Source organism: Tachypleus tridentatus, chromosome 6 (assembly GCF_004210375.1).
Source record: "Tachypleus tridentatus isolate NWPU-2018 chromosome 6, ASM421037v1, whole genome shotgun sequence".
In the NCBI taxonomy this organism is placed as follows: domain Eukaryota; kingdom Metazoa; phylum Arthropoda; class Merostomata; order Xiphosura; family Limulidae; genus Tachypleus; species Tachypleus tridentatus.
The window spans coordinates 34,079,436-34,100,623 of NC_134830.1; the positions used below are offsets into that span (position 1 = coordinate 34,079,436).

General features: G+C 33.7%; 1 protein-coding gene across 7 annotated transcripts in view; it reads right to left on the reverse strand.

Moving 5' to 3' along the window:
• Nucleotides 1-19,403: 19,403 nt before the first annotated feature.
• The window catches only part of LOC143252218 (discoidin domain-containing receptor A-like), a 356,540-nt gene continuing 354,755 nt past the window's right edge, over nt 19,404-21,188 (reverse strand). For all 7 annotated transcript variants that reach the window (XM_076504017.1, XM_076504020.1, XM_076504019.1 and 4 more), the window contains one exon: nt 19,404-19,615. In XM_076504017.1, coding sequence (XP_076360132.1) covers nt 19,416-19,615 — 200 coding nt within the window. In that variant the 3' untranslated portion in view covers nt 19,404-19,415. The remainder of the gene's footprint in view (nt 19,616-21,188) is intronic.

The following is a 21,188-nucleotide window of genomic DNA, read 5'->3' on the forward strand; positions in this document are numbered from 1 at the left end:
TTTCTCAGTAACCACCGCAGTTCTCAGAGAAGAATGGATGGAGTTCGTAGATAAAATGTGGAAACTTTACACAACACAGTGTACACTGATCACTTTCCACAACCAAGTTGACTTTAGTAACTAATGTGTGGAAACTTTACACAACACACTGTGCAGTGGTCATTTACCACAACCAAGTTGACTTTAGTAACTGATGTGTGGAAACTTTACACAACACAGTGTACACTGATCACTTACCACAACCAAGTTGACTTTAGTAACTAATGTGTGGAAACTTTACACAACACAGTGTACACTGATCACTTTCCACAACCAGGTTGACTTTAGTAACTAATGTGTGGAAACTTTACACAACACAGTGTACACTGATCACTTACCACAACCAAGTTGACTTTAGTAACTAATGTGTAGAAACTTTACACAACACAGTGTACACTGATCACTTTCCACAACCAGGTTGACTTTAGTAACTAATGTGTGGAAACTTTACACAACACAGTGTGCAGTGGTCATTTACCACAACCAAGTTGACTTTAGTAACTGATGTGTGGAAACTTTACACAACACAGTGTACACTGATCACTTACCACAACCAAGTTGACTTTAGTAACTAATGTGTGGAAACTTTACACAACACACTGATCACTTACCACAACCAAGTTGACTTTAGTAACTAATGTGTGGAAACTTTACACAACACACTGTACACTGATCACTTACCACAACCAAGTTGACTTTAGTAACTAATGTGTGGAAACTTTACACAACACACTGATCACTTACTACAACCAAGTTGACTTTAGTAACTAATGTGTGGAAACTTTACACAACACACTGTACACTGATCACTTACCACAACCAAGTTGACTTTAGTAACTAATGTGTGGAAACTTTACACAACACACTGTACACTGATCACTTACCACAACCAAGTTGACTTTAGTAACTAATGTGTGGAAACTTTACACAACACACTGTACACTGATCACTTACACACAACCAAGTTGACTTTAGTAACTAATGTGTGGAAACTTTACACAATACACTGTACACTGATCACTTACCACAACCAAGTTGACTTTAGTAACTAATGTGTGGAAACTTTACACAACACACTGATCACTTACTACAACCAAGTTGACTTTAGTAACTAATGTGTGGAAACTTTACACAACACACTGTACACTGATCACTTACTACAACCAAGTTGACTTTAGTAACTAATGTGTGGAAACTTTACACAATACACTGTACACTGATCACTTACCATAACCAAGTTGACTTTAGTAACTAATGTGTGGAAACTTTACACAACACACTGATCACTTACTACAACCAAGTTGACTTTAGTAACTAATGTGTGGAAACTTTACACAACACACTGTGCAGTGGTCACTTACTACAACCAAGTTGACTTTAGTAACTAATGTGTGGAAACTTTACACAACACACTGTACACTGATCACTTACCACAACCAAGTTGACTTTAGTAACTAATGTGTGGAAACTTTACACAACACACTGTACACTGATCACTTACTACAACCAAGTTGACTTTAGTAACTAATGTGTGGAAACTTTACACAACACACTGTACACTGATCACTTACTACAACCAAGTTGACTTTAGTAACTAATGTGTGGAAACTTTACACAACACACTGTACACTGATCACTTACCACAACCAAGTTGACTTTAGTAACTAATGTGTGGAAACTTTACACAACACACTGTGCAGTGGTCACTTACTACAACCAAGTTGACTTTAGTAACTAATGTGTGGAAACTTTACACAACACACTGTACACTGATCACTTACCACAACCAAGTTGACTTTAGTAACTAATGTGTGGAAACTTTACACAACACACTGTACACTGATCACTTACTACAACCAAGTTGACTTTAGTAACTAATGTGTGGAAACTTTACACAACACACTGTACACTGATCACTTACTACAACCAAGTTGACTTTAGTAACTAATGTGTGGAAACTTTACACAACACACTGATCACTTACTACAACCAAGTTGACTTTAGTAACTAATGTGTGGAAACTTTACACAACACACTGTACACTGATCACTTACTACAACCAAGTTGACTTTAGTAACTAATGTGTGGAAACTTTACACAATACACTGTACACTGATCACTTACCACAACCAAGTTGACTTTAGTAACTAATGTGTGGAAACTTTACACAACACACTGATCACTTACTACAACCAAGTTGACTTTAGTAACTAATGTGTGGAAACTTTACACAATACACTGTACACTGATCACTTACCACAACCAAGTTGACTTTAGTAACTAATGTGTGGAAACTTTACACAATACACTGTACACTGATCACTTACCACAACCAAGTTGACTTTAGTAACTAATGTGTGGAAACTTTACACAATACACTGTACACTGATCACTTACCATAACCAAGTTGACTTTAGTAACTAATGTGTGGAAACTTTACACAACACACTGATCACTTACTACAACCAAGTTGACTTTAGTAACTAATGTGTGGAAACTTTACACAATACACTGTACACTGATCACTTACCACAACCAAGTTGACTTTAGTAACTAATGTGTGGAAACTTTACACAATACACTGTACACTGATCACTTACCACAACCAAGTTGACTTTAGTAACTAATGTGTGGAAACTTTACACAACACACTGATCACACTACTACAACCAAGTTGACTTTAGTAACTAATGTGTGGAAACTTTACACAACACACTGTACACTGATCACTTACTTTAGTAACTAATGTGGAAACTTTACACAACCAATTTGACTTTAGTAACTAATGTGTGGAAACTTTACACAACACACTGATCACTTACTACAACCAAGTTGACTTTAGTAACTAATGTGTGGAAACTTTACACAATACACTGTACACTGATCACTTACCACAACCAAGTTGACTTTAGTAACTAATGTGTGGAAACTTTACACAATACACTGTACACTGATCACTTACCACAACCAAGTTGACTTTAGTAACTAATGTGTGGAAACTTTACACAATACACTGTACACTGATCACTTACCATAACCAAGTTGACTTTAGTAACTAATGTGTGGAAACTTTACACAACACACTGATCACTTACTACAACCAAGTTGACTTTAGTAACTAATGTGTGGAAACTTTACACAATACACTGTACACTGATCACTTACCACAACCAAGTTGACTTTAGTAACTAATGTGTGGAAACTTTACACAACACACTGATCACTTACTACAACCAAGTTGACTTTAGTAACTAATGTGTGGAAACTTTACACAATACACTGTAAACTGATCACTTACCATAACCAATTTGACTTTAGTAACTAATGTGTGGAAACTTTACACAACACACTGATCACTTACTACAACCAAGTTGACTTTAGTAACTAATGTGTGGAAACTTTACACAATACACTGTACACTGATCACTTACCACAACCAAGTTGACTTTAGTAACTAATGTGTGGAAACTTTACACAATACACTGTACACTGATCACTTACCACAACCAAGTTGACTTTAGTAACTAATGTGTGGAAACTTTACACAATACACTGTACACTGATCACTTACCACAACCAAGTTGACTTTAGTAACTAATGTGTGGAAACTTTACACAACACACTGATCACTTACTACAACCAAGTTGACTTTAGTAACTAATGTGTGGAAACTTTACACAATACACTGTACACTGATCACTTACCACAACCAAGTTGACTTTAGTAGCTAATGTGTGGAAACTTTACACAATACACTGTACACTGATCACTTACCACAACCAAGTTGACTTTAGTAACTAATGTGTGGAAACTTTACACAATACACTGTACACTGATCACTTTCCACAACCAAGTTGACTTTAGTAACTAATGTGTGGAAACTTTACACAACACACTGATCACTTACTACAACCAAGTTGACTTTAGTAACTAATGTGTGGAAACTTTACACAATACACTGTACACTGATCACTTACCACAACCAAGTTGACTTTAGTAACTAATGTGTGGAAACTTTACACAATACACTGTACACTGATCACTTACCACAACCAAGTTGACTTTAGTAACTAATGTGTGGAAACTTTACACAACACACTGATCACTTACTACAACCAAGTTGACTTTAGTAACTAATGTGTGGAAACATTACACAATACACTGTACACTGGTCACTTTCCACAACCAAGTTGACTTTAGTAACTAATGTGTGGAAACTTTACACAACACACTGATCACTTACCACAACCAAGTTGACTTTAGTAACTAATGTGTGGAAACTTTACACAATACACTGTACACTGATCACTTACCACAACCAAGTTGACTTTAGTAACTAATGTGTGGAAACTTTACACAACACACACACTGATCACTTACTACAACCAAGTTGACTTTAGTAACTAATGTGTGGAAACTTTACACAATACACTGTACACTGATCACTTACCACAACCAAGTTGACTTTAGTAACTAATGTGTGGAAACTTTACACAATACACTGTACACTGATCACTTACCACAACCAAGTTGACTTTAGTAACTAATGTGTGAAACTTTACACAACAACACTGATCACTGATCACTTACTACAACCAAGTTGACTTTAGTAACTAATGTGTGGAAACTTTACACAACACACTGTACACTGATCACTTACCACAACCAAGTTGACTTTAGTAACTAATGTGTGGAAACTTTACACAATACACTGATCACTTACAGGTTGACTTTAGTAACTAATGTGTGGAAACTTTACTTTAGTAACTAATGTGTGGCTGTACACTGAACCAAGTTGACTTTAGTAACTAATGTGTGGAAACTTTACACAATACACTGTACACTGATCACTTACCATAACCAAGTTGACTTTAGTAACTAATGTGTAAAAACTTTACACAATACACTGTACACTGATCACTTACTACAACCAAGTTGACTTTAGTAACTAATGTGTGGAAACTTTACACAATACACTGATCACTTACTACAACCAAGTTGACTTTAGTAACTAATGTGTGGAAACTTTACACAACACGCTGTACACTGATCACTTACCATAACCAAGTTGACTTTAGTAACTAATGTGTGGAAACTTTACACAACACACTGTACACTGATCACTTACCACAACCAAGTTGACTTTAGTAACTAATGTGTGGAAACTTTACACAACACACTGTACACTGATCACTTACCACAACCAAGTTGACTTTAGTAACTAATGTGTGGAAACTTTACACAACACACTGTACACTGATCACTTACCATAACCAAGTTGACTTTAGTAACTAATGTGTGGAAACTTTACACAACACGCTGATCACTTACCACAACCAAGTTGACTTTAGTAACTAATGTGTGGAAACTTTACACAACACGCTGATCACTTACCACAACCAAGTTGACTTTAGTAACTAATGTGTGGAAACTTTACACAATACACTGATCACTTACTACAACCAAGTTGACTTTAGTAACTGATGTGTGGAAACTTTACACAACACGCTGTACAGAGAAAGGTGTTGTGTTACTATGAGTATTTTTATATTTTAAAAAGAGTTTAACTACTATAAGGTGGCACAGTAGATATGCTGTTATCTTTAACTACTATAAGGTGGCACAGTAGATATGCTGTTATCTTTAACTACTATAAGGTGGCACAGTAGATATGCTGTTATCTTTAACTACTATAAGGTGGCACAGTAGATATGCTGTTATCTTTAACTACTATAAGGTGGCACAGTAGATATGCTGTTATCTTTAACTACTATAAGGTGGCACAGTAGATATGCTGTTATCTTTAACTACTATAAGGTGGCACAGTAGATATGCTGTTATCTTTAACTACTATAAGGTGGCACAGTAGATATGCTGTTATCTTTAACTACTATAAGGTGGCACAGTAGATATGCTGTTATCTTTAACTACTATAAGGTGGCACAGTAGATATGCTGTTATCTTTAACTACTATAAGGTGGCACAGTAGATATGCTGTTATCTTTAACTACTATAAGGTGGCACAGTAGATATGCTGTTATCTTTAACTACTATAAGGTGGCACAGTAGATATGCTGTTATCTTTAACTACTATAAGGTGGCACAGTAGATATGCTGTTATCTTTAACTACTATAAGGTGGCACAGTAGATATGCTGTTATCTTTAACTACTATAAGGTGGCACAGTAGATATGCTGTTATCTTTAACTACTATAAGGTGGCACAGTAGATATGCTGTTATCTTTAACTACTATAAGGTGGCACAGTAGATATGCTGTTATCTTTAACTACTATAAGGTGGCACAGTAGATATGCTGTTATCTTTAACTACTATAAGGTGGCACAGTAGATATGCTGTTATCTTTAACTACTATAAGGTGGCACAGTAGATATGCTGTTATCTTTAACTACTATAAGGTGGCACAGTAGATATGCTGTTATCTTTAACTACTATAAGGTGGCACAGTAGATATGCTGTTATCTTTAACTACTATAAGGTGGCACAGTAGATATGCTGTTATCTTTAACTACTATAAGGTGGCACAGTAGATATGCTGTTATCTTTAACTACTATAAGGTGGCACAGTAGATATGCTGTTATCTTTAACTACTATAAGGTGGCACAGTAGATATGCTGTTATCTTTAACTACTATAAGGTGGCACAGTAGATATGCTGTTATCTTTAACTACTATAAGGTGGCACAGTAGATATGCTGTTATCTTTAACTACTATAAGGTGGAACAGTAGATATGCTGTTATCTTTAACTACTATAAGGTGGCACAGTAGATATGCTGTTATCTTTAACTACTATAAGGTGGCACAGTAGATATGCTGTTATCTTTAACTACTATAAGGTGGCACAGTAGATATGCTGTTATCTTTAACTACTATAAGGTGGCACAGTAGATATGCTGTTATCTTTAACTACTATAAGGTGGCACAGTAGATATGCTGTTATCTTTAACTACTATAAGGTGGCACAGTAGATATGCTGTTATCTTTAACTACTATAAGGTGGCACAGTAGATATGCTGTTATCTTTAACTACTATAAGGTGGCACAGTAGATATGCTGTTATCTTTAACTACTATAAGGTGGCACAGTAGATATGCTGTTATCTTTAACTACTATAAGGTGGCACAGTAGATATGCTGTTATCTTTAACTACTATAAGGTGGAACAGTAGATATGCTGTTATCTTTAACTACTATAAGGTGGCACAGTAGATATGCTGTTATCTTTAACTACTATAAGGTGGCACAGTAGATATGCTGTTATCTTTAACTACTATAAGGTGGCACAGTAGATATGCTGTTATCTTTAACTACTATAAGGTGGCACAGTAGATATGCTGTTATCTTTAACTACTATAAGTAGTGGCTATAACAGTAGATATGCTGTTATCTTTAACTACTATAAAGTGGCACAGTAGATATGCTGTTATCTTTAACTACTATAAGGTGGCACAGTAGATATGCTGTTATCTTTAACTACTATAAGGTGGCACAGTAGATATGCTGTTATCTTTAACTACTATAAGGTGGCACAGTAGATATGCTGTTATCTTTAACTACTATAAGGTGGCACAGTAGATATGCTGTTATCTTTAACTACTATAAGGTGGCACAGTAGATATGCTGTTATCTTTAACTACTATAAGGTGGCACAGTAGATATGCTGTTATCTTTAACTACTATAAGGTGGCACAGTAGATATGCTGTTATCTTTAACTACTATAAGGTGGCACAGTAGATATGCTGTTATCTTTAACTTTTGTGAGATAGGACAGTAGGTGTAGTGTTAGACAGATTAAGTATTCCGTGACATGAAGATAACGTGGATAGTAAGGTATTCCATGACGTAAAGATATCGTGGATAGTAAGGTATTCCATGACGTAAAGATAACGTGGATAGTAAGGTATTCCATGACATAAAGATAACGTGGATAGTAAGGTATTCCGTGACATGAAGATAACGTGGATAGTAAGGTATTCCGTGACATGAAGATAACGTGGATAGTAAGGTATTCCATGACATAAAGATAACGTGGATAGTAAGGTATTCCATGACATAAAGATATCGTGGATAGTAAGGTATTCCATGACATAAAGATAACGTGGATAGTAAGGTATTCCATGACATAAAGATAACGTGGATAGTAAGGTATTCCATGACATAAAGATAACGTGGATAGTAAGGTATTCCATGACATAAAGATAACGTGGATAGTAAGGTATTCCATGACGTAAAGATATCGTGGATAGTAAGGTATTCCGTGACATAAAGATATCGTGGATAGTAAGGTAATCCATGACGTAAAGATATCGTGGATAGTAAGGTATTCCATGACATAAAGATAACGTGGATAGTAAGGTATTCCATGACATGAAGATAACGTGGATAGTAAGGTATTCCATGACATAAAGATAGCGTGGATAGTAAGGTATTCCATGACATAAAGATAACGTGGATAGTAAGGTATTCCATGACATAAAGATAACGTGGATAGTAAGGTATTCCATGACATAAAGATAACGTGGATAGTAAGGTATTCCATGAGATAAAGATAACGTGGATAGTAAGGTATTCCATGACATGAAGATATCGTGGATAGTAAGGTATTCCATGACATAAAGATAACGTGGATAGTAAGGTATTCCATGACATAAAGATAACGTGGATAGTAAGGTATCCCATGACATAAAGATATCGTGGATAGTAAGGTATTCCATGACATAAAGATAACGTGGATAGTAAGGTATTCCATGACATAAAGATAACGTGGATAGTAAGGTATTCCATGACATGAAGATAACGTGGATAGTAAGGTATTCCATGACATAAAGATAACGTGGTTAGTAAGGTATTCCATGACATAAAGATAACGTGGATAGTAAGGTATTCCATGACATAAAGATAACGTGGATAGTAAGGTATTCCATGACATAAAGATAACGTGGATAGTAAGGTATTCCATGACATAAAGATATCGTGGATAGTAAGGTATTCCATGACATAAAGATAACGTGGATAGTAAGGTATTCCATGACATAAAGATATCGTGGATAGTAAGGTATTCCATGACATAAAGATAACGTGGATAGTAAGGTATTCCATGACATAAAGATAACGTGGATAGTAAGGTATTCCATGACATAAAGATATCGTGGATAGTAAGGTATTCCATGACGTAAAGATAACGTGGATAGTAAGGCATTCCATGACATAAAGATAACGTGGATAGTAAGGTATTCCATGACATAAAGATAACGTGGATAGTAAGGTATTCCATGACATAAAGATAACGTGGATAGTAAGGTATTCCATGACGTAAAGATATCGTGGATAGTAAGGTATTCCGTGACATAAAGATATCGTGGATAGTAAGGTAATCCATGACGTAAAGATATCGTGGATAGTAGGTATTCCATGACATAAAGATAACGTGGATAGTAAGGTATTCCATGACATGAAGATAACGTGGATAGTAAGGTATTCCATGACATAAAGATAGCGTGGATAGTAAGGTATTCCATGACATAAAGATAACGTGGATAGTAAGGTATTCCATGAGATAAAGATAACGTGGATAGTAAGGTATTCCATGACATGAAGATATCGTGGATAGTAAGGTATTCCATGACATAAAGATAACGTGGATAGTAAGGTATTCCATGACATAAAGATAACGTGGATAGTAAGGTATCCCATGACATAAAGATATCGTGGATAGTAAGGTATTCCATGACATAAAGATAACGTGGATAGTAAGGTATTCCATGACATAAAGATAACGTGGATAGTAAGGTATTCCATGACATGAAGATAACGTGGATAGTAAGGTATTCCATGACATAAAGATAACGTGGTTAGTAAGGTATTCCATGACATAAAGATAACGTGGATAGTAAGGTATTCCATGACATAAAGATAACGTGGATAGTAAGTTATTCCATGACATAAAGATAACGTGGATAGTAAGGTATTCCATGACGTAAAGATAACGTGGATAGTAAGGTATTCCGTGACATAAAGATAACGTGGATAGTAAGGTATTCCATGACATAAAGATAACGTGGATAGTAAGGTATTCCATGACGTAAAGATATCGTGGATAGTAAGGTATTCCGTGACATAAAGATATCGTGGATAGTAAGGTATTCCATGACGTAAAGATATCGTGGATAGTAAGGTATTCCATGACATAAAGATAACGTGGATAGTAAGGTATTCCATGACATGAAGATAACGTGGATAGTAAGGTATTCCATGACATAAAGATAGCGTGGATAGTAAGGTATTCCGTGACATAAACATAACGTGGATAGTAAGGTATTCCATGACATAAAGATAACGTGGATAGTAAGGTATTCCATGACATAAAGATAACGTGGATAGTAAGGTATTCCGTGACATGAAGATAACGTGGATAGTAAGGTATTCCATGACATTAAGATAGCGTGAATAGTAAGGTATTCCGTGACATAAACATAACGTGGATAGTAAGGTATTCCATGACATAAAGATAACGTGGATAGTAAGGTATTCCGTGACATGAAGATAACGTGGATAGTAAGGTATTCCATGACATAAAGATAACGTGGATAGTAAGGTATTCCATGACATAAAGATAACGTGGATATTTTTAACTTGAATGTCATGTTTGTTTAATCATGTCAGCCACGTGCTGCTATATTTTCTTCAAGTTATAAAAGTAGTTACAGTTTTGAAGATGTTTAAGTTAATTCAAATTTATTTTTGTTTTCACTTCCTTCATTACATTTGCGCAAATATAAATAATTTATTAATCACCTCGTGTATGTAGTTACTTGAATAATTTATCATTACTTGTATGTAATGTAATAAGTATTTAGTTTATTTATCTTCACGTTTAGGCTTGTCTCTTATTCACGGGCCCGGCATGGCCTAGCGCGTTAAGGCGTGCGCTTCGTAATCTGAGGGTCGCAGGTACGCGCCCGAGTCGCGCCAAACATGCTCGCCCTCCCAACCGTGGGGGCGTTATAATGTGACGGTCAATCCCACTATTTTTTGGTAAAAGAGTAGCCCAAGAGTTGGCGGTGGGTGGTGATGACTAGCTGCCTTCCCTCTAGTCTTACACTGCTAAATTAGGGACGGTTAGCACAGATAGACCTCGAGTAGTTTTGAGCGAAATTCCAAAACAAACTCTTATTCACCTGGCGGCAAAACTTTAAACCTGGAATTACTGGTGATATTTTTATTTTGTGTCTTTCTGTACCACACCGTAGAGTAGGCTTAGCAATCTTTGCTTGGACGGAATGACAGTGACTATTTCTTCTTAGAAAAGGCTTCTTAACGAAAAGTGTGATTGGCTATAATATTGTACCACCCTATACCTGAAAGGGCGAAGATATTCGGTGATGGAATTCGAAACAGCAACCTATAGGTCGCGAGACAGACTTTGAAAAGTTAAATATTTATTACATTTCCAAAGACAAGGTTGCTTAACATGTTGACATCGATAAATACTGAATACAATGCACAGCCACCGTTAACTCTGCGAGGATTTTAATACAATCACACAATATATAGGGTCGCTGTATTTGTCATTCTTTAGCAGGTTTGTCTGTATTGATTTTAGAAAAAAGTTTAAACAGACGAAGTATTTATTTCGTAATAAAATTAATTACGAAATAAGAACTTCGTTTGTTTAATTTTACAAAAACCATCGTGTTGGATACAGAGTTTAATATATACATGTGGGTTTGACACGTGAATTAGGAAACACTTGAACAACGTCCTGTTAGACAACACACAGAATGGAACTCGTGTAATTACAGAGTAATCACCAATGATATTAAGTTACTATATGTGAAACGGTGGCGACACTCTGACTAGGATATTTCACGTATTACATAAATAAGGCATAACATTAACACGGTTTGTTGTCTATTGATTTGCTGTCCAAACGTTGAACGTTACTCCTTCTACGTTACCCGCAGAAGACTTTTAATAGCCAAATCGCGTGAAACGTTGTTGGCACGTGCTCGCGTTCTTCATGGCTGAGGCGGTGCTGATCGATTCCCCTTAATCAACTTCTACCTTCCGGGTGGTCAGAGTTCCTCGCACAGCGGGCTGTTCACGTGGTATTTGGTAATTTCTCGTGCTAGAGTTCAAGTTGACTCAGGTGAAAGTCAGGTAAGTTGGGAACAGAAAAAAGATGGCTAAAATATTAAAATTAGCGTGAACAAAATGTTCTTTCAGTTACAGTGACTTACTATATACTGCTATAATAACTGTGTGGTAGTACATTACTATACTGTTATAATAACTGTTTGGTAGTACATTACTATACTGTTATAATAACTGTGTAGTAGTACATTACTATACTGTTATAATAACTGTGTGGTAGTACATTACTATACTGTTATAATAACTGTGTGGTAGTACATTACTATACTGTTATAATAACTGTGTGGTAGTACATTACTATACTGCTATAATAACTGTGTAGTAGTACATTACTATACTGTTATAATAACTGTATGGTAGTACATTACTATACTGTTATAATAACTGTGTGGTAGTACGTTACTATACTGTTATAATAACCGTGTAGTAAGTACATTACTATACTGTTATAATTACTGTGTGGTGGTACATTACTATACTGTTATAATAACTGTGTGGTGGTACGTTACTATACTGTTATAATAACTGTGTGGTAGTACATTACTATACTGTTATAATAACTGTGTGGTGGTACGTTACTATACTGTTATAATAACCGTGTGGTAGTACATTACTATACCGTTATAATGGCTCCGTGTGGTGGTACATTACTATACTGTTATAATAACTGTGTGGTAGTACATTACTATACTGTTATAATAACTGTGTAGTAGTACATTACTATACTGTTATAATAACTGTGTGGTAGTACATTACTATACTGTTATAATAACTGTGTAGTAGTACATTACTATACTGTTATAATAACTGTGTGGTAGTACATTACTATACTGTTATAATAACTGTGTTGTAGTACATTACTATACCTGTTATAATAACTGTGTGGTGGTACATTACTATACTGTTATAATAACCGTGGTAGTACATTACTATACTGTTATAATAACTGTGTTGTAGTACATTACTATACCTGTTATAATAACTGTGTGGTGGTTTATTACTATACTGTTATAATAACTGTGTGGTAGTACATTACTATACTGTTATAATAACTGTGTAGTAGTACATTACTATACTGTTATAATAACTGTGTTGTAGTACATTACTATACTGTTATAATAACTGTGTGGTAGTTTATTACTATACTGTTATAATAACTGTGTGGTAGTACATTACTATACTGTTATAATAACTGTGTGGTAGTACATTACTATACTGTTATAATAACTGTGTAGTAGTACATTACTATATTGTTATAATAACTGTGTGGTAGTCTATACTGTTATAATAACTGTTTAGTAGTACATTACTATACTGTTATAATAACTGTTTAGTAGTACATTACTATACTGTTATAATAACTGTGTGGTAGTACATTACTATACTGTTATAATAACTGTGTAGTAGTACATTACTATATTGTTATAATAACTGTGTGGTAGTCTATACTGTTATAATAACTGTTTAGTAGTACATTACTATACTGTTATAATAACTGTTTAGTAGTACATTACTATACTGTTATAATAACTATTGTGTAGTACATTACTATACTGTTATAATAACTGTGTGGTGGTACATTACTATACCGTTATAATAACTGTGTGTAGTAGTACATTACTATACTGTGTTATAATTGCTGTGTGGTGGTATATTACTATACCGTTATAATAACTGTGTAGTAGTACATTACTATACCGTTATAATAACCTGTGTAGTAGTACATTACTATACCGCTATTATAACCGTGTAGTAGTACATTACTATACCGTTATAATAACTGTGTAGTGGTGCATTACTATACCGTTATAATAACTGTGTAGTAGTACATTACTATACTGTTATAATTACTGTGTGGTAGTATATTACTATACTGTTATAATAACTGTGTAGTAGTACATTACTATACTGTTATAATAACTGTGTAGTAGTACATTACTATACTGCTATTATAACTGTGTAGTAGTACATTACTATACTGTTATAATAACTGTGTAGTAGTACATTACTATACTGTTATAATAACTGTGTGGTAGTACATTACTATACCGCTATAATAACTGTGTGGTGGTACATTACCTATACTGTTATAATAACTGTGTAGTAGGTGCATTACTATACTGTTATAATAACTGGGGTAGTAGTACATTACTATACCGTTATAATAACCGTGTAGTAGTACATTACTATACCTGTTATAATAACTGTGTAGTGGTACATTACTATATTGTTATAATACTTACCTGTGTGGTGGTACATTACTATATTGTTATAATAACCGTGGTAGTAGCATTACTATATTGTTATAATAACTGTGTTGGTAGTCTATACCGTTATAATAACTGTGTGGTGGTACATTACTATATTGTTATAATAACTTTGTGTTGTAATACATTACTATACTGTTATAATAACTGTGTGTGTAGTACATTACTATACCGTTATAATAACCGTGTGTTGGTACATTACTATACTGTTATAATAACTGTGTGTGGTAGTACATTACTATACCGTTATAATAACTGTGTTGTGGTACATTACTATACTGTTATAATAACTGTGTGGTAGTACATTACTATACTGTTATAATAAGCTGTGTGGTGGTACATTACTATACTGTTATAATAACTGTTAGTGGTGGTACATTTACTATAACTGTTATAATAACATTATGTGGTGGTACATTACTATACTGTTATAATAACGTGTGTGGTGGTACATTTACTATATTGTTATAATAACTGTGTGTGGTGGTCTATACTGTTATAATAACTGTTTAGTGGTACATTACTATACTGTTATAATAACTGTTTAGTAAATTACATTACTATACTGTTATAATAACTGTGTGGTGGTACATTACTGCTATATTGTTATAATAACTTTCCATTGATTGGTGGTACATTACTATACTGTTATAATAACTGTGTAGTGAGTACATTACTATATTGTTATAATAACTGTGTGGTGGAAATCTATACTGTTATAATAACTGTTTTGGTGGTACATTACTATGCTGTTATAATAACTGTTTAGTAGTACATTACTATACTGTTATAATAGCACTGTGTGGTAGTACATTACTATACTGTTATAATAACTGTGTAGTGGTACATTACTATGCTGTTATAATAACTGTATGTAATGGTACATTACTATATTGTTATAATAACTGTGTGGTAGGTACATTACTATATTGTTATAATAACCGTGTGGTAATTACATTACTATATTGTTATAATAACTGTGTGTGGTGAATCTATACTGTTATAATAACTGTTTGGTAGTACATTACTATACTGTTATAATAACTGTTGTGGTGAGTACATTACTATACTTGTTATAATAACTCTGTGTGGTAAGTACATTACTTTATACTGTTATAATAACTTTGTGTGGTAAGTACATTACTATACTGTTATAATAACTTTTATTGGTAGTGGTACATTACTATGCTGTTATAATTACTGTGTGGTGGTACATTACTATACTGTTATAATAACTTTGTGTGGTGGTACGTTACTATACCTGTTATAATTACTGTGTGGTAGGTACATTTGCTATACTGTTATAATAACTTTGTGTGGTAGTACATTATATACTGTTATAATAACCTGTGTGGTGGTACATTACTATGCTGTTATAATGGCTTGTGGTGGTGGTACATTACTATACTGTATATAACTTTGTGTGGTAATTTACATTACTATACTGTTATAATAACTTTGTTAATTGGTACAGTTTATTACTATACCTGCTATAATAACCGTGTGGTAATTTGTGTACTATACTGTTATAATAGTCCCCTGTGTGGTGGTACATTACTATGCTGTTATAATAACTGTATTGGTGGTACATTACTATGTTGTTATAATAACTGCAGTGTGGTGGTGCATTACTATGACTGCTATAATAACTGTTGTTGGTGGTGCATTACTATGTTGTTATAATGGCTGTATTGGTGAGTACATTACTATACTGTTTTATAATGGCAATTGTGGTGGTTACGTTACTATACTGTTATAATAACTTTGTGGTGGTGGTACTCTACTATACTGTTATAATAATTGTGGTGGTATCATTACTATACGGTTATAATAACTGTGTTGGTGGTACATTACTATGCTGTTATAATAACTGTGTGGTCACGTTACTATACTGTTATAATAACTGACTTGTGGTGGTACATTACTATACTGTTATAATAACCTGTGTGGTGGTACATTACTATACTGTTATAATAACTGTGTTGGTAAATTACATTACTATACTGTTATAATAACCTGTGTGGTAATTACTGTTACTATACTGTTATAATAACTGTGTGTGGTGGTACATTTACTATACTGTTATAAATAATTGTGGTAGTACATTACTATACTGTTATAATAACTTTATTATTGGTGGTACATTACTATAATGTTATAATAACTTTGTATTGGTGTACATTACTATACTGTTATAATAACTGTGTAGTAATTACATTACTATACTGTTATATAATAACTGTGTGGTGGTACATTACTATACGGTTATAATAACTGTGTGGTGGTTACATTACTATACTGTTATAATTACTGTGTATTAATTACATTACTATACTGTTATAATAACTGTGAGGTGGTACATTACTATACTGTTATAATTACTGTGTGGTAGTACATTACTATAGCTGTTATAATAACTGTGTGGTGAGTACATTACTATAGTGTTATAATAACTTTAGTGGTGGTACATTACTATACTGTTATAATAACTTTGTGTGGTAATTACCGATTACTATACTGTTATAATAACTGTGTATTAATTACATTACTATACTGTTATAATAACTGTGTGGTGAATACATTACTATACTGTTATAATAACTTTGGGTGCAGCAGCATATACTATAGTGTTATAATAACTGTGTGGTAGTACATTACTATGCTGTTGTAATAACTGCAGTAGTAGTTACATTACTATACTGTTATAATAACTGCAGTGGTGGTACATTACAATACTGTTATAATAACTTTGTGTGGTGGTACATTACTATGCTGTTATAATAACTTTGTTGAGTAGTTACAAATATTATACTGTTATAATGGAACTGTGTGGTAAATTGCATTTACTCTGCTGTTATAATAACAGTGTGAGTATAATACACATTGTTACTATATACTGTTATAATAACTGTGTGGTAAATTACAATAATATACTGTTATAATAACTGTGTGGTGGTGCACGATTACTCTACTGTTATAATAACTGCCTGTGGTGGTGCATTTACTATCGCTGCTATTATAACTGTGTAGGTGAGTACATTACTATACTGTTATAATAACTGTGTGTGTCAGTGGTGCATTTACTATACTGTTATAATAACTGCGTAGTTGGTGGTGCATTACTATACTGTTATAATAACATTGTGTGGTAGTGCATTCTATTACTATATTGTTGTAATAACAGTGTGGTAGTACATTACTATACTGTTATAATAACTGTGTAGTGGTACATTACTATACTGGTTATAATAACTGTTGGTGGTAGTACATTACTATACTGTTATAATAGCTGATGGGTGTTGTACATTACTGCTATACTGTTATAATGGCTTTGTGTAGTAATTACATTACTATACTGTTATAATAACTGTGTGGTTATAGTACATTACTATACTGTTATAATAACTGTGTGGTAATCTTGTTACTATTACTGTTAATAACTGTTGAGTGGTACATTACTATACTGTTATAATAACTTTGTGTAGTGAGTACAATACTATACTGTTTTTTAATAACTGTGTAGTAGTACATTACTATACTGGTTTTAATAACAACAATGTAGTAATTACATTACTATACTGTTTGCTTAATAATAACTGTGTAGTAGTACATTACATTACTATATTGTTATAATAACTTGTAAAGGAAGTACATTACTATACTTTCACAATAATTGGTAGTATGCTTGAGGTTCAGAAATTCAGTTCAGATTTTAAAGAACCTCACTACCAAATATTTCAGCGGGATTTGTTACATTACTTGATCGTGTTGAACGTTAACGAACAATAATAAATATTCTGGTACGAAATACGGTACGTGTACTTTACCGTTTTGACGCTATGAGTCTGGAAGTTTGTTCAGAAGCTGAACTATCTTGTTCTTGTACATATTTAAAAGTAGAAGAGAAGTTGCGAACTGAGTCGAATACAATCTGAAGAGGCCTAGAAAGATGATTACATAACTATACCATCCCACCCACCGAAGCGAAGGAAAAAATATAAATTCTGTGAAATTGGCAAAAGAACCTTATTCGAGATCAGGGCTAAAAAATAAAACAAACTGAAAATGGACAGACGAGATAAACAGCAAAATAAATCGATAAACGGATATTCAGGGATGTATGCTGAAAACAAATATGGTTAATAACCTGAGCAGATAGAAAATCATACAACTATTTTAACGGCTAAAATCAGATAATAATGTACTTACTAAGATACTAAAAGTACTTATGTCGATGAATATTAAAAAATTAATAAATGGAACGATAGTTAGATACGAAAATATGTAGGTACAAAATTAGTAAATAACTAGAAAAGAAAAGTGCTATATAAAATTAAAGCCTAATCTAATCACATGTACATTCATTCATTGAAAAGCATGACTACAAGTAAAAGGTGAAGTGATTTTATTGTGACAGAAACTGGAAAGTTGACTGAACAAACTCTTACAGTGGTAAAGCAAATGCATTAATTAGATCTTGAATAACAAGCTGAAATTTAATATTTATCAGATGCGATGACACAACTTTGTTGATTTATTCTATTGTAAAGCTACGAAGATGAACAAAACTGTTGTGCAAGAACCTAAGTAAAACAACCAATATTCAGAATGTTCAAGAAGTATTAATTAGGATACATGAACTTTGTTATATCACATCCACGAGATGGCAACATTATAGTTCGTGTTCCAATTCAAACTTTACAGAAGAAAACGAAATGAGTGGTGGGTGCTCTGTTTGTGTATGTATGTAAAGTCTGATAACCTGACACAAGTTCAACTTCAGTTTTAACTTTCACCGTAAAGAACTTTCAACAGTTCACAGTCTAGGGTTTTTAAACAGGTCAACAAAACTCGTAACGATTTCGTACGCTACATATATTGTTATAGCTAATACAGTAACAAGTGTTATTGTTGTAATGGGGCTGAGTGTCTATTTTACCATAAGGCAAACAAACCTTTCCCATATCCGTGAGTATCCGCCTTAAAATTGTCTTCACCTTCGACACCGTCCGTCAGTTGACCCAGGCCGCCATTGAGGTAGCTATCATCTCTAACCCCATCGTAAGTGTCGTCAGAAAGGTCAAGTTCTAGGCCTCGTCTTTCTCCTTGAGGCATAGAGTAGGAAATAATGCCCTCTGTTGGAAATAAAATAAACAAAAGCTCCAATCAATCTTAGTCATGTTGATGACTAATTACATATCTTATTAACAATTTATGGTAAAAAATATGTTCAAGTATACGTATATATGTGCGTATAACTTTATTATCTCAAAGGCAGCTCGATATCATTTTAGAACTCAAACAAAAGGAATTAAATACTCAACAAGTAGGTATATTAATAAGAAATACGCACATATCTGTGTTTTATGGCATATACAGAGATAAAAATAACAATTCCATATGTTATTCCAACTTCAATTACTGAAAACAAGCTGGTAGTAAACTGTGGTAATATACTTGAAATAAGTTAAATAGTTAATAACTGTTTTCGTAGCTGTTTTAATATAATTTGTGCTACGACACATGTTCAGTACACAGTTGTTGAATTTCATAAACTATAAGTGATTCATAACTTATTATTTCAATGGAGACTTATAACTACAACTTTATCATCCTGTCATACTGGAATGTTTGTCGTTACTTGACGTATGAATTAACTGCTAATAATAATAACTTTAGGAAGCTAAGCATATTGTGCATGAAGTTTCTATATTATTATCTCGAAATAGGTCCATAAATAGTACCTTCTGGTCCACTAAAACTCAAAAGAACTTTGTAGTTTCACTTAATATCACAGTAAGTAAGAGGGAACTTATCTAAACAACGTAGACCGGAAGGAACAAACTTTTACTGCTTAGTCTTAAAACTGGCAGCTGTAACGTAAGACCACAGTACGAGACGTCACACTTTTATCTCGTTTAATATCACACATGTTATTTAACTAGAGGGCAAGATGGTTGCTGAGCAATAACAACAAAGAAACGCCATTGAAATGAAGGTAGAATTATAATATATACATATCTATACGACGAGATGATGGTCGGAAATTTTTTAATACAAATATAACAACATTTTAAAGCAAATACATCATATTGAGTTATAAAAAATAACAACAGTGTTTTTTGTTTAAATAATTATCGAGAAATATCAAATACTAACAATGCATGGATTACACTTTAACAATGTATCAGGTACTTAGCAGAAAACTGTACAATAGGAAATTATAGTGAAAGAGAACAATAAATCCGCAGTCAGCCATAGATCAAGTGGGAAGAACAAACACACACACATGTACGTGTGTATATAAAGATACAAAACTCATACGTTCCATTTTGGTTCTCTTGGGTGTTAAACAGGCTTATACCTTCGGCTTATAATATCGATTTGGTAACCATTATCAGAAAATAGAGCATGATTGAACTGGTTAACGTTACACAGACATATGATTGAATACTAGTATGTCGTGCAGAGACTTAAGAAATCTATTAGAGTATCAAAGAATCGTTTTAGCCAATCTGGAACTCTGATCTCGGCTTTGGCTGGTAATAAATGTAGAGCATTAGATACAACGAGTCGGTTACAATGTCACCCGTGTATTCGAGATGTCCAAGTCTGACGGGATATATGTTTGTTTCCCTAATACTGTGACTTCAAGATGGTTGCGTTTACACCGGTATTACTTTTATACGTGACGACTTAGGATTGTAT